A 22,930-nucleotide genomic window follows, 5' to 3' on the forward strand; every position below is an offset into this window, starting at 1 on the left:
GTCCAATAGGAGAACGTATCTTCTAGGGATTCCAGCTATCTACGATCTTGTCTCCAAAAGAAAAATCTATTCTATTGGATATCGGATGCTGCGGGACAGCAGGACAAACCCTTTAATTATTAACATTCAAGTAACTTAAACGATGCAAGAGAAAAAAAATTAAAAAAAAAAATCATAAATCCTGTAAGTCGAATTATCGATCGAACGAATAATTATCGCGTTCGTTTGTTGAGATAATTAGCAGTTCGATCCGCGCGACGATCCCGTCTAGCTGCGCGAAAGTCAATGACGGAGGTTAATTGCAGCGGCGAGATGGCAGCACCCAGGAGACCTGCCGAGGAAGATATATGGAGGTTTTCCCACCACCCGAGCTCGCCAGTCGCCACTGTCGCCATAGAACTCGCAGGAATTCGGCCGTGGAGGTGCTCGATGAGATTCGGGTGAGTTGCTTCGGTTGATTCGCCCTGATACGCGGCGGGGTCTCGCCGTCGAGGTTCGCCCGACGTCGTGGCCCGCGTGCGCGGCTCTACCGCGCGACCGGTCGACCGCCGAGGCGACTGACAGTTTTTGCGGTTACGCGGAGCGGGGCCGACGGGCTCTCCTCTGTCGTCGGGTATCGTGCTGATCGTGCAGCGGGGGAAAAAAAGGAGTACGCGCGCTGACAGTTCGCGCGGATGGTCGCGCGACCCTGTCGCGGCGTGCCGTTCTCGCGCGGAACGGTCGAGCCGACGGCGACGTGTCGCTCAAATCGAATCCCGCGATCGGCTATTCCCCTGGTAGACGTTGCTCCTACCGTAGATAGCTACTCGGTTGTTCTCCTTCGATTCTCCGCGATTCGCCTCTCACGGTGTATTTTCTCCCTCCCGCAGGTACCTTGGCATCCCCGTCGCTCCAGACAATGCCTGTCTTGCGTGACAGACGACGGATGGCTCAGAGCGACGTTGCCGAACCGATTTCTGCTTCCACCGCCTGATCGAAGGACCATGAGAGAGTAGGATCTTTTGAGCCGTGCCACCACTCGCTGTCAAGATGAGCGTCGGTCCGGCAGGCGTCGCCGATCTGTTCTACTTGCTGGAGTCGAATAAGCTCGGGGAGGTCGAGGAGATCAAGAAAGTATTCCACGATCATTTCTTATGCAGTGAGTAACGCATATACGTACTTTTCGCTGCGTGGGGCGCGGTAGGATTGTTTTTAAATTGCGTTTGGATCAATTGCAGCAAAGGACAATTGGCTGGTGAATGGATTGTTCGATTATTATCTCTCTACGAACTCCTTGAGGACAGCGGAAGTATTAGCGGGAGTACGAGATCCGCACGATAAACATCTGTTAGATCGTTTGTCGGACATTCTTTCAAAACCTGGCAATAGTAGGCAGAGAATACAGGCGCTCACGTTGCTCGGGCATATAGCTAGACGTCAGCCTACTTGGTTGTACAAGCTAGCCAGTCATGCTTTATTCAGAGATCTACTCAAATTACTTAAGGTAATATATTTCTCTGTGTTTCCTCTTCTTCGCCGATCCATATGTTTATTTATGTATATATACGCATAAACTCCTCATTAATTGGTCAATTCTGCATCTTTTAGCATGTATTAATATGACCACGATCTATTTTAAATGTATATAATTTATGCTGTATATACATAATTTTCATGTGCCAATGATCATTGATGTTAATTAAGAGCTTCACATTTAGAGAACGTATAACATTTGATTTAAAAAATCACGTTTTATAAATGTCGGAAAGGATTGAGTGTATATATACAGTTTTACAAGACTGTATTTTTCAAGGTGGAGGCAGATATATTACCACTTATGAGTGCCCTTCTTCTGTTAGTAATGTTGTTACCAATGTTACCTGCTGCTCTAGGGCCATATCTACCAGAAATATTTGAGGTATTCGGCCGCTTGGCCTCTTATTATCATCATCATCAATCGTCCTTACTTTCTCCTTCTTTTACTTCGACCACAGCACCAAATGTCATCGACAAGGACCATTTGTACCTCATACATTTGCAGGTGAAACGGTTTTACGATCATTTTACGAATAGTGTGTCGTAACGTTAACATAAACCACTTACCATGCCACCGTTATAGGTAGGATTATACGGCTTATTTCAAAGACTGTACGCGATGTATCCTTGCAATTTTATATCATACCTGAAGCAACAGTACGTTCAGCGTGATCAATTGGCTACGTTTACTCATACTATTAGACCCATGCTGGATTCTGTGCGTATGCATCCTTCTCTTGTCACAGCATCTAAGGATGCAGAAATTTCAGCCACTAGGTATATAATACGCACGTATACACGTATATGCTATATACAAAATAATTTATTTTACGTTACGTGCAGCGTTGTTTAAATTACTGTTGCCTCTCTTTGTTGCGCCGTAGGTGGAAAAAGATGGAACATCACGATATTGTGATAGAATGTGGCCGTTTTACGTTAGACAAATGTCGGGAAGAAATTTTAGGAGTAGTTAACTCTCGGTGCACTCCGCCTCTAGGTCAGCATTATTACCATCTTCATACCTACATCTGCTCTTGCCGAAGAATGTGGTAGAAAATGATGCTTAATTTATGACACAGATCAATCTTCCATCACGTGTGCGCCGATAAACATTTGCGGGGGAGTAACGACCACGGAGATCAGTAATGGGGAAGATGATACGTTCTGGTCACCGAGCATGACAGTACCACCGCATAGTCCGGCGCAAACTGCCTCTCTCGAGCCACGCTCTGCCCCGCCAACGCCTAATAACAATAGAAGCGGTACTTCCCCGCCTGAAGCTGCTATAGAAGCTACCCCCGAAACAACTCCCGTTAAGGTATAACACGTAACGACATAAAAGTAAAATTATTCTAAAATTATTCTTTCCACGTTCGAAAGTATATATTTCTCGTAGGATTTGCGAAAATTATCAACGAGACAAACGCCTCTGGGATCTAGCGCGGTGCGTGCTTTAAACGCTTTGGGCAACGGTACATCTTCTCGGCCCTCAACGCCAACTCCTGTAAATCCCTCTTCTGTTTCCGGAGTAAAAAGCGCAGACGTTGCAGCGAACACACATGGATTTCTCTCGAATAGACTAAATAAAATTATGACAGACAGGCAAAATGTTCTTCAGTCGCAAAAATCATTGAGTAATAGCGAGGAGAATGGGAGGCTCTTAGAAATGGCTGTAAGTCAAAACGGGAAGAACGATTCTTGGCAGGAGGATCAAGAGGTTTGAGTAATTTAGTAATAGATCCTGTGTGTTGAATAAATACAGACTTAATATTGTGTGTGTAATAATATTTTGTAAAATTATTATAGGTGTTGGAGATTGTCAGTTCGCACGGAAATGGAGCGGTCGAAATGTCAAAGTATGTCGAAGCGCAATCTGAGGGACGAAATGAGAGGAGCACGTACGGCACTCTGTCCGATTTATCAACAAAAATTTATCAGCTTCGACTGTATTCTCAATGTCATTTCCCAATAGAAGATTCAAATTCAAACGAAACGCACAAAGTGAAGTATCGAAGAACTTATAATATTTTGCACTACCAGCAGGAACAAAAAAAGAAATCAACGTTTATATGCTTGATACAGATTCGACACTCCAGATCGTGTCCGGACATGAAAATACAGAAGAAATGTTATAGCGAGGACGTGACAGATCAAGCGTTAATGGGAGCGAAGAGACACGAGGATACGGGCAGTCAAACTTGCGATCTATATCCATATGAGCATCTGTTGTTAGGAATGTTAGATCAGAACAGCCAAAACTGTAGTCAAGAAAGTTCTGATTCAAGAATGTCGCCAATCAGCATGCTCGATCAGTATATCGAGGCTTGCACAAAAACGAATAGTTTCTCTAGTAAAACGAGTAAATATGAAGTAATCTGTATATAATAATTGTAATAGCAGGTATCTGGCAAGTGAAGAGTGAAATACTATCTTTTTACAGGACCAAATGGTACCAGGCAGAAACAAAAGAAGAAAGGGGAGGAGGATGCGGAAGAAGACGGGGGGGAAGACGATGGTGTGGATCCCACTTGCGCTAATAATCAATCACTTCAACTTATGCAAATGCAACTACAATTCGAGCGACAGCGACGGGAAGTCCATGCTGAGCGTAATCGGCGTCTGCTCGGTAAACTGCGAGATTCGCGGGCTTCACAAGAGCATAATCTCGCTTTGGTCCGTTCACATTCTTATAAACAATATTTATTAAATTTTTATATGACTTGAGATAGAGACTTGACATTTTTGTTCGATGTTTGTCTTACAGACTGAACGTTTAAAAATGATCGAAAGAGAGGTGGAAGAATTGAGAGCGCAATTGGAGCATAATAAAAAGGAAGCGAATCAAGCTGAGGAACAATACAAAGAAGCTATGCATCATTGGCAAACTAAAGTATTTACTTCATTTTTGAAAATATACAGAAAAAAATATATATTGGAAGACTAATAATCGTTCATTACATGTATAGTGCGTCGAAGAGCAACGACAAAGTCACGCGTTCAAAGATCGTTTAGAGATACTAGAATTGGAATTGAAAAACGAACAAAAAAAGACGGCTGAAGCGCAGCAACAACTTCGTTCTGTCGAGGCAGAACTTTTCAATGCGGGACATCAGCTTAAAACGGCATTAAAAGCTGCGGACCGTGGCAAAGAACTGGAATGCATTGTGGATACTATGCAAAAGAAATTTGTGCTTTTAGGAGAGGTAATATATTTCAAATTAAGAAATCACGTTAACAAGCTTAGATAACGAAAATTTATACTGGAGAAATTATCTGGAAATAATTGCGTATGTATCTTTCTCCTGCAGGCGCAATTAAAATTAGAAGAAAACACAAGTACTTTCTCACCGACAACCAAGCAAGAAACGGCGCAAATTCAGAAATCATGTACAGAAGAGTTAAACAGTAAGCATCCAAAAGACAAACAAACTTGAGAATGGATGTTCTTTGCGTTAAATGCAAATTACGAATATTATTGAAATCCTTTTGCAGATATTCGGCGACAGTTGGAATCACGATCGTCACATTTGGAAGCCGTGAAGGCACGATTGGGCGAGTTAGAAAATAAGGATGCGCGCAAGGAGACGCAACTAGTGAATCTGCAACGGCTCCTGCAAGAGACGAAGGAGCAACACGCGTCCGAATTGGAGGCCGTCGAATCCAAGTATCGGGCGCAAGTGGAGATCAATCTTCTTTTAGAAGGTCGTATACTCGAGCTTCACGGTAAACTGGAGACCGCGACGTACTCCAATACCTCGCCCATGGGTAATCCCGCTTCCTCGGCATCGCCTAAGGAACGATCTCCGCCTCTCTCGACCAGCTTAGCTTCGTCCAGCGAGGGTAGCCTCGCATTTATCCATCCGGGCGCCGGTATCATAATGAATGATTGTTGCGACACCGCGACGGGCGAGATCCCCAATCTGCAAGCTATGATAGAACCTATACCGAGTAGCAGTCAAACCACCTCACCGTCACGCTCCGTCACTCAACGATCATCGACGCCGAAACAAGATTAACGCCACGGAAATGTTTATTGCGCCGCGAGTCTCCCGTATGTCGCCGACAGACGATATACGGAATTATTATCGAAGATTATACGATGCGAATGCGCCGCGATCATTACTTAGTGTCGCGGTATGAATGGAAAGAAAGTTATTTGTAGCTTTTTATCGATAGAGTAGACGAGATTCGTAAGGAAGTTGTGCTAATCGACTGATTGCGATCGAACAGGCATGCTATGTTTGTTAGTGTTGGTATATCTTGGAAAAATGGATTCACAGTGAATAAATGGTTGAGATATTTTGCTGACCAACTTGATAATTTTAATCCTGGGCTCGACACGTATTATCTCGGTTAATATCTCTTAATATTTTATTTCTTGTTTCACATAATAATATTTTAAGATTTCAAGATTATTAAACCTCTTGACGAAGGTAATAATTTAAGAATGTTGAAATTATTAAGTGTTTTTAAGCGTCAGTAATTTCGAAGTTCAAGATATCTGATTTTTCACGTGACGCATTAAATTTCATAATTCGCTGTTTTTCATCTAAATATTTTGTGCATATATACACGCCTAGTAATATATTCCTATAAAATGACATTTCTGTGATTATTATCCGTGCATGAAAACTCGAAGGTAAGTATAAACAAGAAAGTAGTTCTAAAAAAGTATATATTATGTATTACGATGACAATGATGCGATATAATTTACATTTTTATACACATATACATATGACATAATACTGAATTTCGTTCAAATATTATAAAAAGATAAAGGGAGCTTTCCGGCAAGCGACACAAGTCGACACAAATGTCGTTACTTTTTTGGTAATGAGTAATAAAGACGGAACGACACTTGTGTCAACTTGTGTCACTTGCCGGGAAACTCCCAAAATATCACGATGAGAAATAACCATTTCCTTTCCACCTTTCTAAAGGCGGTGAAAAATTAACTTTGTTCAATTTCAATCGTGCGATAAAACTTGCATTGATTTATCAATGAGGAATGCATTGATAAATTTTAGAATTATATTATAAAATTGTTCTACTAGTAAGTTTGTAATTCTTGACTTATCGTCATAAGAATAGCGTCATCTGGATTGGCATAATTCGCTAGATCTGAAAAAGAACCAGTAGGAATATAGATTATTAATTATTTCATTAAATATGCAAGAAACAGAGCTTAAAGTGCAAATTAAAAAGCAAATTCGTGCAACAGGATATTCCAAAACATGCAATCTTAATTTTAACGTAAACTTTACTAAGCGACAACAATAAACTTCGATAGATTCGAGTATATGATGAAATGATTTCTGAGCGTGATATTTTAATTACGATTTAAACAAAAATAGTGCCTTTTGCCTTATTACTTATATATCCACATAATCGTTACTCACGATTATGGCCTCGGTATAACGGGTAGGCTTTCAACTTCCTTAGTAACAGTTCCACCAACCAGAAGACGCTTAACCATAAAAGAGCACCCACTGAAAAAGTTCTCATTGCTGTAACACCTCCATAAGAATCCATTAACCAACCACATATAAAGCTACCACTTGCCACTCCTGAAATGGATAATAAATAAAAAATTTATGGGACGAATTAAAAGATATGAACGATCCTGTACAATATCAAACTCTAATAACTAACCAATTCCCTCGAAAACAGCACCGATGAATCCTTGCATAGTGGCTTTCGTACCGGATGGTGTCACTTTATCACCATAGGATACCATCGTAGGCCAACACAGACCGAACGAAGGTCCGTGAAGCAATTCAAGAATTAAAAACAGCCAGGCATTCGATATAATGCTGTATGCCATAAATCTGCGGGATTAAATCATTATTTTTAGCAACGTACAAATAAAACTATGCATTCACACACAATGAGAGTAGAAAAATAGAATGTAAAAACCTAATTGCTCACCTAATTGCATAGATCAGCAGTACGAGACTCATGACGTTAACATGGCCGAGTTTTTTCAGCACGCTGCCCGATACGAAGTTGAAGGGTAATTCTCCAAGGAAACATTGAACACCGGTCATCAGACCCTGCAGGGTTTTACTCCACGTGACATGAGAGCTGGCTGCCAGGTCCTCGCTGTACCAGAACAGAAAGTTCCAAATGACTCCTGTACACATCCCGGCGCCTATGCACCACCAGGCAAATACCAATACTCTTCCTTCTTTGAAAACGCTTAATAGCTCTCGAAATAGCGACGGCTCGTCCACAGAGCATTCTGGATTTTTCTGTAACGATACTGCCCCATTACCTGCCAATTTTTGGATTCTCTCGATAAACAAGAAGCATCAAACTTCTGTACTATCTTAGTCTCAGTTATACAACACTTGAGAGCTTCTTTTGTACCTTTTTTAATGTTGCAGATACCACAATGTCGGCGACCATGGCCACTAGCATAATATAAAATATACAAGTATAATCTTTGTCGTATTGTCCCTTGCTGGAAAGGTCTATCAGGTAGCCTGCGCTTATGCCAAAAATACCGAAACCGATGCTGCCCCACATCTTCTGTTTCCCGTAATCGTTCCTTCTTTCATGACCTGAAATATGTAAAACGTCTCGAAGTAGCTGTAGTTTAATAACAACGTCATCTGTGCAACAGTGCTTAATACGAACCAAGGAGATCGAAGCAGATAGCATCGGCTATGCTAACTACAACAGCCATTCCAATCCAACTAATAATGGCCGCCCATAAAAATATGTGGAACTGATACGTAGAATGGCTGATATCGCTTTGCGAATCCTTAGCCTCCTGCAGAAGATGATTAAACGCACTGTTGTTCCGGCAAGTTGCCGTGCACGAAGTCCTTAGCTGGCCCCCGCATACCGGAACATGCGCGGTGCCATCGAGAAACGTGCGCAGCCTTACGTCTACGCAGTCTTTCGTCTGCAAATTATTTCTCACAATAGAATCGATGTTATTCTCACGAGTAAGGCGGATAAAAAAAAGATTATGTAAGTTTCTTACAAGTAAATCTTGATACACATCGAATCCTGCACCAAACTCGAACGTGCTGTTCACAGAAACGTTTTTGCCAGACAGTTCTAAGAAACCGTGTGGTGCTCCTTTGCAAGTTAACTATGAACATGAATATTACGTTTACATTAGTTATTATTAACGGAAGGAATAATACGTGCGATCGAGAAAATAACGCATTTATACGCACCTGGCAGGCTGCGTTAGAGTGAACTTCTAATATTACGTTGCTCAACGCTTTCTTTGAGAACTCTATTTTTGGACAAATCTCTAAGTACGCCACATCATTATCGCAGATAAGAGCGACACTTGCGCTCCTGTCCATGTCGGGAATAAAATAAATGGAGAAGAACGCTATTGTCAATATAGCTTCGAATATCAAGAAGAAGGTTTTATGCAATTTGAATTTGTCAGCCAGACTGCCGAACAGCGGCTTCGCAATCAGACCGGAAATCGGTAGTACTGTGTATATTGTGCCGACTATCGTCGCAGAGAAGCCCAATTGCTTTCCGATCGTGGGCAAAAACTGCACCATTGGTCCCGTCGCTGCGAACAGAATAAGCGCAATGAACGCGTGAGGATTCAGCTTTTTGCAACAGCTCTGTCGAAGAGGCAGAGTCTTGATTGGACTTACCAGCATTGTAAAGGAAATAATGTGACTTTATGGGGGCCAGTTCCTTATTCACGCTTTGCAACATGATTCAAATGTGCGGTCAATCGACCAGTTTTGGTATCTCTAACTTGTGCAGCTTTAATATCTACAACAAAAGAACAAGTTATAACATTATACATCACACGACACATCTTTAAACGATATTAGAGAGCAGATATCTTTATGCAGAATTATTCTTGATCTTTGCAATAACATTTCCTTTATTTTCGCGATCGACGACGTCACTTTTCTCACCCATAGGGCTCGAGGGTGAGCAAACTCCGATCAACTTAATCAGTCATTAAGCTTACCAAGCAATACTTGTACTACCTCATTAACACAGATAGACTAATTAATCCCCCGTCGTTCGACACGTGGAAAGGAAGATTATAGATCAAGGACGACGTATCGTCGAGAATTGCTCACTGGAAAATTTCTAGCTCAACGACGGTCGAACTACATCGTTGATCAAAAGCTAATCGGAGTTCGATCAAAGTCACTCTGACGAACCGCGGCACGCGAGAGGAGCCGCAACGAAGGCGAAGAAAACTCTTGGTGACTGATTCGCGCCCGTTGTCACCCGCGAACGATCCTTGCCTGCGTGAGAACTGAGAACGGGACTCGTACCTTGGACCTTGGACGCGAATCCCGCGGGCTAGATCAGCGCTCCGGGATCGCGCACCATCCCGCGCGACGCTTATAACCAAGATCGCACACGCGGGGCACCGGGGAGCCTTTGCACTTCGCTCGCAGGTTAGGCTAACGAGTCGTCCCGAGCCGATCCTCTTGTGTCTCGCCTGGGGAGCACTTGACGATATCGCGTGAATCACAGATAGTCGGCCGCTCAGCGCTTCGCCGAGCGTAATCTCTTTTTCTCTTCGTCTCCCTCTCTCTCTTTCTCTTCCCGCTCCGTCAGTCCGTTATGCAACGGAGGATTCCTCGCGGCGAGCCCGTCGACTCGCAACCTTGTTGGCCTGGTTTCCTGACGCGGCTACGAGCTGCGAGACCACGAGACCGACGAAACGTCGCGTCGCGTTTCGCTCAATTTACGGCACGTTCGAACACGCGGCGGACACGCGCACATGTCGCCAGTCGCGTCACGTTCCTCGTATTTTTTTTCGTTAGTTTTCCCCTCCGCCCCTCCGCCGTTCCGCCGCGCAACAGCGCGACGGTTTCGAATTGCACCGTCGTCAGCTGTTGTTTACCGGGCCGGTCCAGGCCGGTCGTCCACGTGTAATACGAGTGTCACGAATGACACATACAATTTCTTACACGCATTTCGAGAGAAAACGTACGCCTACGTTATTTATTTTTTCATTGTAATTGTAAATTTATTATTCTTTTCATTGTAAAATGTCATTTCAGGTTGAAAAGCGTTGAAATATATATTAACAGTCCGTGATGTCTCGAAGGAAGGGGTAAATTGTAAAAGAAACTGCGTTCGATTCTCCGCAAATTTCTCCTCGGAAAATTCAACGTTCGTATACGACAATTAATGCGTCGACGAGGAGAGCCAAAGATGCGAATGCAGGAACGACTGTAATAAAAGGACACGGTAAATTTTTAATCTTTCCGAGTGGATTTTATGGTAGACTCACGATAGTACACGATAAGATTTGTTTCGGTTGCAGCTCATTACATTTAAAACGAGATAGGCGCGTGCATTCAATCTGGCGAGCTGATGTAGAAAGTGCGACAAGCATAAGCGAACTTAATGAAACGAGATATGAAAAAAAAAAAGAACGCGTGGAAAGTACAACAAAGAAGAGAAATCTGGTTCTCTTTAATCGCGTTCGATACAGTTTTCCTTCGTCAAATCCAAACCGAGCGTTCATTTAGCCTTGCTTTAGCAATAACAATAATAAAACGTAGTACAGAGCAGTCATTCATTTTCTGTTCAAATATTTAAATGCCGAGACTAAATGGACCACCTTGTATATAGGAGGAGGAACGCGTATCGGGAGATAGCCATTATCACGGGATAAACTGGCGGATTTTGTAACAAACTGCGCTTTAATTTGTCATAGATACATTTACAATATACATTTACAATATATATGTATATATTTATAAGTTTCAATACCGCTTCTCTCCTCCCGTGACGAATACTCTGGCCTCGACGATAAAGATGAGTTTTAAAATGGATGTATGTACGACGATAGAGCGGCGGTATTACACGGTATATTTCGTCTTTTGTTTTTTTTTCCGCACATGCTTATACACATATATTTCTGCTGATCTCTCATTACACTATTATATGCGCCTCTCTCGACAAGAGAGAGAAAAAAAAAAGAAACTGAAAAGACACGTCCGTTTTTCACACGTCACGAGAATTCAACTTGTTTTTCTTCCCGGGTCTTTGCACAGATCCCCCTCGTAACGTCGAGATCCCTTTTTCAACATTCGAGCACATCGTCCTCTCTACGCGAGATATGTGTTTCATATATATTATATACAAAGAAAGCCTAACTTTTCCTTACGTGCTAATTCCCTTACGATGCTAGGTAATCTACATAACGTACACCAGCAACAGAGCGCGCTCGATAATTATTATACACAGAAAATCCTCCTCGGTTTCCCCAGGCAGGAGTCCTCTTCTACGAGTTCGACAATCGATTTCGCTAACCGCGGACCGAAAACGGGAAGGATCAACGGGAGAGATCCTACACGGGCTATAGACGACACACTCGGCGAGTTGTGGACCCGACACACGGCGGAGCATTACTAGAGAGGGAGGACGCCCGTCGTCGGCTAAATTAACAACGCAAAAAATTCAATATTGCATGATTCCGTGTCCCGACGCATTCGCACGCACGCACAACGCATGCACGCGTTTACACGCTGACGAGGAGCACGTGCGGAGACTCGTTTTCGCGCGTGTATCTGTCAGCACGGAGGTAAGCGCCAGGCAAAACGCGTTCGCGCGAGTAACAATGTATCCAACAATGATGCATCTTGCATAAATATATATATCTATATGTATGCAAACATGTAATGTATTACATTAGTTATACATTATTTATCCGCGGAGATATTTTGCCCGACGTTCGCGCACGGAGGAACTTTCGATAGACATTGCGGATCGATTTACTCTCGGCGCTAGCGATCTCGACTTAAGAGCTATTGAACCTGCCGGTTAATCTCGTTTCTTTTTAGAAAACTATCAAAAATTTCTATATCGAAAGTAGACCTTGTCCTTTATGTACATTGTAGAAGCTCAGACTTTCGCGCTCCCAACGAACGGTGTAAAAGTGTCAAAGTTACTAAGTAGAGTTGCGACGGTCGCTTGTAAAAAGGAAGCTGCGGTCAAAGAAATCTACAAACGGTCGTTTACCTAATTCCGTAGAGAGCCTCACGAACAACGGTCAATTACGTAAAAAACAATAGAAAAGACAAGTCGCGAGAAGGATGTCCCTTGTAAAAAAAAAATAGACAAAAATAAGGTAAGAAGGGCATACCGCTCTCTCGCGCGCTCGCCAAGAGACTTTCGATTAATATTTGGTATCCCTTTGGACCTCGAACGATCGCGCTTCCTCCGTCGCGGTACGTATCGAGATTCATCAGAAGATTGATCTGCCATCATCGAATCACGGACCGATCTTGCAGCGATCTTAGTGGCTACATCCAGGGTGAGGGATGCGACGGCTGGATAGCGTAGAGCGAATGGATGTACTGCTGATAGGCGGCCTGCTGGTCCATCGTCATGTTGGGCCCGTGCGGCGTCACATAGGCGGAGACCGGTGGACCGTACGCCGATCTCTGGGCGGCGGCGGCAGCGGCGGCCGAGTGCAGGAACGAATGGGGCAGCGGATAGTTCCTCGGTGGCGGTTGATTGCCGAGTTTGTTGCAGGCGGTCGGCTGACCCGAGGCGTTGCTCACCATCGGCGGCTGCGCTTGCTGCTGCTGCTGTTGCTGTTGCTGTTGCTGCTGTTGCTGTCGCAGGGCCATATTATAGTAAATGCCCTGATTACGAAACTCGTCCGTGAGGAAAGACGCAAACGCGGTGGACGCACCACTGGCAGAGGCGGCGAAGTTGAAGGCACTACCCGCGGGCGGCGGTACCGCCACCGTGGCTGTCTTCAAGGCGCCGATGGACTCGGCCGCGGTCGCCGCGGACGCGGCCGCGTACTGTGGGAAAGCGGGCATTCCCGTTGCCGTTTGTTGCTGATCGGCGGCCGTCGTTACGGCCGTCACCGTGACAGCTGCGCTCGGTTGTTCCTGCTGTTGCGGATGCTTGCTCTTCCGGCTCCTCTTCGTCTTGGACGGCGTCGCGGTGGGCGTCATCGTGGCGACGGGTGTCCCTCTCACGTCGCTCTCGCCGGGTCGTCGCGATATCGTGAGGATACCCTGGCTATTCTTGGCCGCCGCGCTCTGCAAGCTCTGCAGCAGATTGAGCTGCTCGAGCTCGGCGGGGCCGGGTGCGGCGCCGCGACCGTAAGCGACAAGATGCTCCGTCTTCGTCCCGGGTGGTGGTCGCGGGATCGTCAATAGTTGCTGCTGCTCCTTACTCGGTGCCCGACCCACCAGACCGAGGCTCAGTCGCGCGTACGCCGAATTGGTCGCCATAGAGTCGGCCAGGCCGGTAACGAACGGCGTGCCATCGAACTGACTGACTGACACAGCCTCCGGTTGCGGGAGAGTCATCATTGGCTCGAAACTCGAAAATTGTTCCTGACCCGGACGCGTTACCGCGCTCTCCTGCGGTAGACCGCGCGTGCTGGACTCGCTGGCGGGCGGCTCGTACGCGCGTTTCTTCATCGGAGGAGGATTGCCGGAGGGACTGGCGGACGCGGCTCCACCGCCGCCCCCACCGCCGGCGGACTTCGAGCCGGCGTCGAAATAATGCGGACTAGGATACACCGGCCTCGAGTTTGGTGGCGCTAGCGAGTAAGCGGGTGGCTGGAAGCCGCTTGGATAGAGCGACTCGCGGGCCGTCGTCAAGTTCTGCTGGAATGCCAACAATTGCGTCTGATCCGGTGCAGGCGCGGGTAACTGATCACCGCTGCCGGACGATGCCTTGCCGAGAAAGCCACGCGACTGGATTTCGGTGAAACCGGCCCGCGAATCTTGCGGTGCCGACTGCTGCTGTTGCTGCTGTTGCGCCTGTTGCTGACCGCCGTGTCTCGAAGCAGACCTCTGAAGCTCGACGTTGGGAAAACTGTTCGGATACGTTGGCGGATACTGACTCGGCGACTGATAGAGCTGATGATTCGCGTTCAGGTTCAACGATTCCGATTGAACGGGAAAGTTCCTCTGTTGATCGCCCGTTGGAGAAGGTTTTTCGGTAGCGTTAGACTTCAGATATTCCGCTCGGTGTTCAACTTCGCTCACGGACGAAGATATCGTAGGTGATTGCTGAATGTACGAGGGATTTTGCTTGAAGTCCTGAGGATAACTCGCAGACGGCGCCGTGGCTTGAGCAGCATACTCCTCCGAGTTCTTCGACGATTGAAGCTGAGAATAATTGGCGGCTTGTTGTGGAGAGGTTTGCGAGTAACCGGGCGACTGTTGCGGTGGTTGTACGGGATTACACGTGGGCTTTTGTTGAGGCGAGGTTTGCGGATAATTGCGCGACTGTTGAGGCGACGGTTGTGAATAATTCACCGCAACTACTGCTGCTGCTGCTGCCGCCGGCGCCGTCGCTGTCGCCGTCCCGGATGTCTGTTGCGGTGAAAGCTGCGAATAATTTGGCGGTGTCTGCGGCGAATGTAACGGATGCGAGTACGTTGCTGGCTGCTGGGGAGAAGACTGCGGGTAATTGGTCAGTGGTTGCGGCGACGGTTGAGAATATGAGCTATTCTGCGGCGACGATTTGGAGAACGAAGATGGTGCTTGCGGCGAGTGCTGAGGGAAAGTCTGAATTTGCTGGTGCGACGATTGTGAGTAACTCCGATCGTGTTGCGGAGTCGGATACGAGTTCGGGGGTTGCGGCGATGACTGCGAGTAGTTGGTGGGACGTGTTTGCGGCGATGTTTGCGGAGAGAAACTCGGCGGCTGAGGAGACGGCTGCGCGTATGCGTTCGGTGGTTGAGGCGAGGGTTGCGAGTAATTCGTGGGCGGTGGCTGTGGCGACAGACGACTGTATCCGGCGGGCTGTTGAGGCGAGGACTGCGCATACGGAGAGTGCTGTTGCGGGGACGGTTGCGAGTAATTCGGCGGCGTCTGAGGAGAGGATTGTGAGTAAGGGGAGTGTTGCTGTTGTGGAGAAACTTGCGGGTAATTGGTGACCGCCTGGGGAGAGGGCTGAGAGTAATTAGCGACCGCATTCTGTTGCGGAGACGGTTGCGAGTAGCTGGGGGTAGATGGTTGCTGTGGCGAGGGCTGCGAATAATTCGACGGCGGTGTCTGAGGTTGAGGATAAACCGGCTGGATCGCTTGCGGGGAGTGTTGCGGATAAACGGGTGACTGGTTCTGATTGCTGGCGGGTAACTGTTGCGGGAAACGTTGCGGAGACATTTGCGGGTACGCCTCGTTGGCGTTGTCTTGAGGCGAGGATTTCTGATACGGCGATTGATACGGCGGCTGCGCGTGCACTTGAGGATAGACGGGCGGTGGTTGTTCGTAAGGCGACGGATAGGCCGGGGATAACGGATGGTTTTGCGGCGATGGAGTGGGTGGCAATTGCGCGCTGTATCTCGGTGGGGTCGCATAGTAGGGACTGTTGTAGGGACTGCTCCCAGTTGACAATGCGTCCTGATAAAATCCCGCGCCCCTTATCGGCTCGGTTGGCGTTATCACGGGCTGACACTGCGGGGAATGCGCTACGCGTGGCGCCGGTGGCGATTCCTGAGAGAAACTAGACACCGATTCACTGACACTGCTACCACCGGTGCTCAGCCGTCGTTGCCTGCCGCAAAACGCTTCCTGCGAATCTCCGTCCTTCTTTATCATCGTGGCCTCTTCCGCTTCCTCGTCTTTCTTTTTTGATTTTGGCGCTCCAAAGGCTTTGAACCAGGCACTCAAATTTGGTGTGGCGGATTTTGGTTTCTGCGCTTCTTCCGTACCCGATCGTGCCGCCTCTTTATCCTCTACTGTGCTCGACGTCTTCGTAGCTTCCTTAGCACTCGTTTTCTCCTCCTTGACATTAGATGATTGAGTCGTGGTAAGAGAGTGATCCTCTTCCTCGTCGTCGTTGGACAAATTCGGATTAGGTGACGATACTAAACTCTTGCAGATCAATTGGATGGAATCCACGTTTTTCAGCACAGTACCTAAACTGAGCTTCGGCTCTTCGTCATTATCCTTATTCGATTGATCGTTATCACTAGTAGAGCTCGCAGCATCGTTGGCGTTGGCGCTCGGCACGTTAAGCGGTTTCTTCAGAAGTAAATTTCCCTTGCTTTTGCCAGGTTGCAAACGATCGATCGTGCGCTGTATTTTCTTCGGTCGACTCGGTCCATGAGGGCCAAATATTTTGATGGAACTCGGTCTCTTTCGTGCAGCCTCTACCTTGGATCCTGGTCGATTGGACTCGATGGAAGAGCTATGAAGCACTGGCGAGTCACTGCCAGAGGAGAATCCCGAGAGCCTGGGTGCGTCGTCAAGCCACTTGTTAATATCCTATCGCATGTAATAGAGCAAATCAGTATGTATGATTCACAGAATATAAATAAAACCAAAAGAAAATAAGAATCTTGTATTAAGATGCAAGATAATTTAGAAGCCTTATCTTGTTGACAGTCTAATTTCTCAATATGCATTTAATATGCACAGAACTATCAATATAAATTACAGACAGTCGGCACATAGTTTAAAATTTAAAACTATTAGTTTCTCTTTGGACATGGATGTTTTTTTAAATAAATTCTATTGAACACTAAAAAATGTAAACACTTATAATTGATTTATATCTTGTATGTATGAATTCTAATAAGAAATCTTGAAATAATCTTGAAAATAGTATCTTGTAAGCTTACATGAAGTGTCTTCTCCGTCGCTTGATTTAATGCCTGAATCGCAGCATTCTCCTCTGCTCCCAATCCTTTGGTATGTTTAGCATGAGTGCTTTTCTTATTTTCACTGATTTCCGGATCATGTTTCTTAATCGCGTCATCCGTAATCTTATCTTCCTTCGTATTTCTCTTCGACTTTGATCGCTTTGCATTGTCCTTGTCATTGTCGTGGAAAGTACTACTGTTTGAAGGCACTTTTTTTGAATAGATACCGTGAACGTCACCTTTCGCCGCTTTTCTCTGCTTTTCTTTTTCGTTTTTTAATTTTTCCTCCCGTCTTCTATCGCTTATCTTATCTTTTAAACTATCAAGCGAGTCTACATCTTTACCAATTAATGTGGAGAGTTTCTTGGAGATGTGAGTACGTTTGGAATCTAAAGCACTTTCTAATTCTATATCTTTGGAATCCGTTTGACTTTTCAACTCTCCATTCTTTAATTCCTCGTTCTTTTGTTTTGATTTCTTATTTTTTTGCTTTAAATGACCCTTGTCGGATTTTTCATTAGACTTGGTTACGGTCTTTAAATTCGACTTTTCTTTCTTACGATTCTTTTTCGTTTTGACATGGGAAGATTGTTTTTTGCTCTTCTCGAATACTGTGTCACTTTCTTCCACTTCGATCTTTTTCAATTTGCTCTTCTTCGTGTTGTCCGTCAATATCGCAGTTTCTTCAAGTTCTTTCTTTTCTATTTTTCTACTTTTACTCTTCGGAATTACTGGAGGTTCATAATCTTCTTCGAAATCCTCCTTCCGCTTTTTATTTTCTTTCGTTTCTTTGGCAGATCGTACAATTTCCGAGTCTTTTTTCGATTGGTGCCGCTCTTTGTTCGCTTTTTTATTTGATGTTCTTAATTCTTCCGTTTCCTTAGGTAGCTTTTTGGTTTTAAGTAAACTATTTACATCAATATTTTTTCTTCTCTTTGACGTTACGATACTAGCCTCAGATATTGCATCTTCGCTTTCCTGGTCTTCCTGTTCCTCCTCATCCTCGTCCGATTCTTCCTCTTTCACCTTTTTACCTTTTTTCTTTCCCCTCTTCTTCTTCGCAACTTTAATACTTTTATTTCTCTTTTCATCTTCGTCCACTTTTTCATTATTCTTCGACTTTATTTTACTCTCAGGTTTATACGATTTAGACTTTTTGGTTGATTTTTTCGAGCGTTTTCGTGCGTTATGGTGCGAAGAAGATAAATGACGTGAGGGATATGATAAAGTTGTAGGTGATCCGGCCAGTGACGGAGGAGACGTAGGATCTTCGTCACTGGACGTCTCCGATTCCAAATATCGACTTACGGCTTTGTCAAAGGCTTCCTTAAGATTAACCGCCATATCGGTGTATTCTGGAATATATAAAACGTGTTGTTAAGTTTTGCCGACATACAGATAACGATATAATGCAATTACTGGTAGATTTATGTAAAATTTAAAAAAGTTGGATAAAAAAGCATCACGAACCGTTATCGGAGCCATTGTATTGCCTGCAATTGTCGACGATAAGCCGAAAGTCGCGTTTAAACTGATTTAAATTCTTATACGAGCCATTTTCGAGTTTCTCCTCCATAGTTTTCAGATCCATTGGCCTGCGTACCACACTGTAGTACCTATAAAAATTATTCAGAACATTAAAAACTTAATATCGGAAATATAAATAATTAATCACGATTTTAAAACGTGTATAAAGTTTTACCTTGGCGCATAGTCCTCATCCACGGGCTCAATAAATGGCCAGGCATCCACGTGATCTTTAACACTTTCAAGAACTTTGTGCATGCCGACACAACGCTCCTCCTCTTCGATACCGAACGAATAGCCATATTTGTAGCCGTAATTACAAGATACGTAATTACTATCGCCATGATTACCGGTACTCTTCTTCTTCTCCAAGTCCTCTACTTCATCTCTAGTATGAATTACAATCTGGCCGACAGCCGAAGCTAAAGAATTGTTCGTTTGCCGTCCTTTTTTCTGGACCGGTGAAGTCGGTAACGGCGGAGTGGTGTCTTCCTTAATATAAGATTTTGATGCTTGCGTCCCTTTTTTATTCCCTTTAGTCGTTTTAGTCTTGATCTTGGATCTGACCATGACTGCGTCCATCTGTGTAGCAGGTTCCTGGCTACGAAGCACTCGCGAGCTATTACGTTGTAACAGCTTACGTCGTTGCTGTTTCTCTTTTAAATCAAACAATTTCGGTATTTCCGGCATAAAGTCTTCGGACAATGTGCGATAAAGCTTGCGTTCGGTGTCGTATTCCTGGGCAAATAAATAAACATAAATAATTTTATTTCCAATTCCGCAACAATTTATATCTTTTTTTTTCTAAGCAAGAAACAGCAAAGAAACAATCATTACCGAATCACGAAATTTTTCAACCAGTCTGCTCCAATCTTGCTGGGTAAAACAAACAACCTGCCAAACGCTCTCTCGTCCGTTGTTCCCGCTGTTTATTAAACTAGTTTCCTCCTTCTCTTCCTCTTCCTGTTCCTCCTTCGCCACTCTGTTCCGTCGTTTTTTACGCTTTTTGTCCCTTGGCTTACTTTTCTGCTTGTGTGAGGCACTGTTAGAAGTATCAATGTAATCCTCCCGGTACAATCGAGTGCCGTAGAAGTACCAGTAGGCAGAATTCTTACGATCATGTCCCAAAGGTTCGACTCGCAGGCTATCCGAGTCCAAGTTGCTTAACGACTGCTCCTGTTATTAATTTCACATTCATTCGATTATATTATCAAATAATCGTTTAAGGAATGTGCAGGTGTAAAATTATTGTAATAACTCGCAACGAGATCGAATACGTACTACGTCTTCGGCGTCGAGCCTGAAGTCACAGAGCGCGCGTAGTATTTCTACTTTTTGACGAAGAGGCAACAATTCAAAGTCTACGTCTGTATTGAAAGGATTTTCGCATTTGTATTCCTGTGCAAATGTACATGCGTTTCAGTTAACGTCTCTTACCAATATAGAAGTAATAGATAATTTTACATTGTAAGGCACAACACTGAGATCGATACGTACTTGACATTTTTTCCGAAAGAGTCTACGCAGAAACATTTGATAATTAAAGGTGGAGATGTCATTGCGGGTATCATTTGGCAAGCAACCCTCCAGTAACTTTACTATCAGTTCCTGAAGCAGTCGTCCTTCGGTACCTCCGTCCGTTAACAAAGCCTCTTCCAAATCCTATAATTTTAGTGACGTTAATACCGAGGACACATTTCGCAATATAGCATTCATAGTGACGTGAAGAAGAGAACAAAATGATGTATAAGCCAATAAATAATAAGATTAAAGCTGAAGCGTGACAGCGTGTTTCGCCGCCTAAATGCTGAAGCGGTACTAACGGGCTTTACATACGCTGCTTACTCATAAGAGAGTTAGCATTTGATTAGATACCTCAATATCAAAATCCAGAAGATTGAAGGCAGCTCTAAATAATGAGCAAAAGTGTGCTATACTTGGCACCTCCCACCACGATTGAATGTCTAAAAAAATAAAGGAACAGTTAAAAGTTCCTTGATCTTAATCTTGCTATTTGAAAGTAATCGATGTACGTGTATAACCCATTTCTTAGACGAAGCTACTTGGAAAATCTTAAATAAAATTTTCCGAAAGAAGTAATATAGTAGGTACTACGTAGCAATAAATCTTAATTGTAGATAATATTTACCATTTAAATTAAATTAAAACATTACGAAGGGTTGATTTTCCAAAAATATTCATATTCTCATGTTACACGTTTTTCGTTACATTTAACAAAAATAATATTTCTTTTGTGTCGAAACATAACTCTGACATCAATTCTCTGAATATAAATAAAACGAAAAAGAATAAATTCAAAGTTATTTAAAGTGTATTCAAGTTAAAAAACTGAAATGCTTAATTAGGTAGTATTAAATAGTATAAAAAGGATTATATCTTTTTCTAGATTTCTAAATATTGCTAGTGTACGTATAATCAATAGTTATTTTTATTTTCTTTGCACTTAAATATATACACAAATTTGCAAAAAAACTACCTCTGGACTGGATTTGACTCGTCGAAGCTCAATCACCTATTCATGACAATTAATACATCATTCCACTCTGTACAAATTCACCTTAATTCACATCATCAATTTCAATTACAAAAGATACGTGAAAATGAGCATGAAAAACACCTTAATTACTTAATTACTTAAATGGGACAATTTTTAACGCATGAGCGATCATACGTAAAATTCTCCCGAACATAAAAAATGATAAAAAATCTCTTAAATACGCTTAAATATCAAGAAATATTTTTAAAACAAAGGAATTTAACAGTGAAATAAATTTGTGCAAATCTCTGGCGTGAATATTACTTGTAGATTCAACAATAATCACAAATGTTACGTCGTTCAATCACGCCTCCTTCAGCTCAAACGTTCAAGACTCGAGATCAGGAACGGAATAAGGCCGAGAAATCGAATCTCCGTAGATAAAGGCCGAGGATCCCTGCTACTACAAAATACTATTTCTAGTATCGCTTACAACGGCACAAAAAAAGGAGCAATGTACGAATATATATATATATATATATACACGTTATCAACCGGTAATTTGTCACGCGCGCCGTCCGGTTGGATGACCGGCGCGGCGGTGGGACTCACCTAGGATTCCGATGAAGGTGGGAAACATAACCCGTCGTGTGGCGGGCGAATCGGGCGAATCGGCGTGTCCAGAGCGGGACACGGGCGGACTCGACGTAGGTCGGCGTCCAAGGATCGGGGGGAACGACTCCGTGCCGTAACGGGGCGAGCGCGGGTCGCCTTCCTCGGTGGGCCGTACCCGGCGGTGGCGGCGGCGATCTAGGGGCCCCGTGTGGCGCACGGACTGCGCGCGCGACGGGAAAGATCGAGCAAAACACTTCCGCCGCCCGGCCGTGTATATATATTATACTTATGTGTGTGTGACTGTATACATATATATGTATGTATATATATCTCTCTCATCTATCTATGTATATATATATGTGAGTACGTGTGAGATGCGTGCGGAGCCCGTATCTCAGAGCATCGGGACGCACATCAGCGGTGAACGACACCCGTGACGGTGGTCCCGGTAGACGCGCGCGCGAGCATACGGTCGCATCGGCATAGCTCGCCGAGCGTCCTGGTCGCTCACTCGCTCGCTGGATGGCTGGCTGGCTGGCTCGCGGGGGATCGGTACTACTCCGCGGAGCAGACGGTCGTGGCGACGCAGGGCGCACTCGCGGACTCGCGTTCCCGAGTGCGGTGGGACCGCCGGGGGGACCGCGACGGAGAATTTCCTCGCGAGGTCTCGGAAGGGGGGAGGGGGTTGGCGGATATCTATCTCGCCGGGACGCGACCGTCGTGCGGCGAGGGCGAGGAATCGCGGGACTCGCGCGCGACCATTGCCGTCGGGACGCGCGGCGCGCACCCAAAACACATAATCGCCAGGCCGCGCTCGCCGCGGCGCGGTTTACACAATCGGTGCGGCGACTGGCGAGTCTGGCGACGGTGGCTGGCTGGCTGGCTGGATGGATGGAAGTGATGGAACGCGCGCGCGAACGCGGGGCCCCCCCTCCCCGTAGCGACGCTGCCGACACACACCACACACACTCGGAAAAGCGGAAGTCGTCTGCGCGCGCTCCGGAATCGGTGCCGATAACGCGGGCACGCGTTGCGCTGCGCGCTGCGTTGCGTCGTGCGCTTCCGCTTCGACACGGTATACCTCCGACGCGATATAATGCGCGACTACCGAACGACGACGTAAACGAACGACACACGGGCGCGGACTAACGCGGACTATGCAGCAGCAACACAACCGCAACCGCGG

The 22,930-nt window shown here is 45.1% G+C and overlaps 3 protein-coding genes and 1 long non-coding RNA gene across 9 annotated transcripts; 2 read left to right on the forward strand and 2 right to left on the reverse strand.

Annotated features, from left to right (window-relative positions):
* Nucleotides 1-333: 333 nt before the first annotated feature.
* LOC112461136 (hamartin) lies at nt 334-5,827 on the forward strand. 2 transcript variants are annotated; one of them, XM_025026264.1, is made up of 15 exons: nt 334-440; nt 870-1,138; nt 1,218-1,483; nt 1,793-2,020; nt 2,099-2,292; nt 2,400-2,512; nt 2,595-2,833; nt 2,912-3,232; nt 3,322-3,516; nt 3,598-3,874; nt 3,956-4,188; nt 4,280-4,405; nt 4,482-4,718; nt 4,824-4,920; nt 5,008-5,827. In XM_025026264.1, exons 2-15 carry the CDS (start codon nt 1,030-1,032, stop codon nt 5,529-5,531), a joined length of 3,159 nt encoding a protein of 1,052 aa, XP_024882032.1. In that variant the 5' UTR covers nt 334-440; nt 870-1,029; the 3' UTR covers nt 5,532-5,827. The 2 variants fall into 2 exon arrangements, with proteins under 2 accessions (XP_024882032.1, XP_024882031.1); XM_025026263.1 differs by having other exon boundaries at nt 3,322-3,874.
* A 429-nt stretch (nt 5,828-6,256) lies between these two features.
* Nucleotides 6,257-10,127, reverse strand: LOC112461170 (major facilitator superfamily domain-containing protein 6-like). Of its 4 annotated transcripts, none has more exons than XM_025026322.1 (10): nt 9,796-10,127; nt 9,151-9,274; nt 8,707-9,062; nt 8,508-8,618; nt 8,156-8,426; nt 7,886-8,079; nt 7,445-7,767; nt 7,169-7,344; nt 6,889-7,083; nt 6,257-6,637 (listed from the first exon to the last, which is right to left on the reverse strand). In XM_025026322.1, the coding sequence occupies exons 2-9, from the start codon at nt 9,212-9,214 to the stop codon at nt 6,908-6,910; spliced, it is 1,671 nt and encodes a 556-aa protein (XP_024882090.1). In that variant the 5' UTR covers nt 9,215-9,274; nt 9,796-10,127; the 3' UTR covers nt 6,257-6,637; nt 6,889-6,907. The 4 variants fall into 4 exon arrangements, with proteins under 4 accessions (XP_024882090.1, XP_024882088.1, XP_024882087.1 ...); XM_025026320.1 differs by having other exon boundaries at nt 6,916-7,083; nt 9,803-10,126; XM_025026319.1 differs by having other exon boundaries at nt 6,916-7,083; nt 9,796-10,125.
* A 239-nt stretch (nt 10,128-10,366) lies between these two features.
* On the forward strand, nt 10,367-12,150 carry LOC112461172. The gene is made up of 3 exons (XR_003041525.1): nt 10,367-10,459; nt 10,534-10,723; nt 11,752-12,150. It is a non-coding gene; the product is annotated as an uncharacterized LOC112461172 (long non-coding RNA).
* Nucleotides 11,163-22,916, reverse strand: LOC112461169 (histone acetyltransferase KAT6A-like). Of its 2 annotated transcripts, XM_025026317.1 has the most exons (9): nt 21,742-22,916; nt 20,508-20,596; nt 20,130-20,294; nt 19,914-20,030; nt 19,470-19,808; nt 18,808-19,370; nt 18,576-18,721; nt 17,085-18,460; nt 11,163-16,728 (listed from the first exon to the last, which is right to left on the reverse strand). In XM_025026317.1, exons 1-9 carry the CDS (start codon nt 21,767-21,769, stop codon nt 12,787-12,789), a joined length of 6,765 nt encoding a protein of 2,254 aa, XP_024882085.1. In that variant the 5' UTR covers nt 21,770-22,916; the 3' UTR covers nt 11,163-12,786. The 2 variants fall into 2 exon arrangements, with proteins under 2 accessions (XP_024882085.1, XP_024882086.1); XM_025026318.1 differs by lacking the exon at nt 20,508-20,596.
* Between the last annotated feature and the right edge of the window lie 14 nt (nt 22,917-22,930).

The sequence above is a fragment of the Temnothorax curvispinosus genome, unplaced genomic scaffold (assembly GCF_003070985.1).
Source record: "Temnothorax curvispinosus isolate PA1 unplaced genomic scaffold, ASM307098v1 QBEX01011098.1, whole genome shotgun sequence".
NCBI classification, from domain to species: domain Eukaryota; kingdom Metazoa; phylum Arthropoda; class Insecta; order Hymenoptera; family Formicidae; genus Temnothorax; species Temnothorax curvispinosus.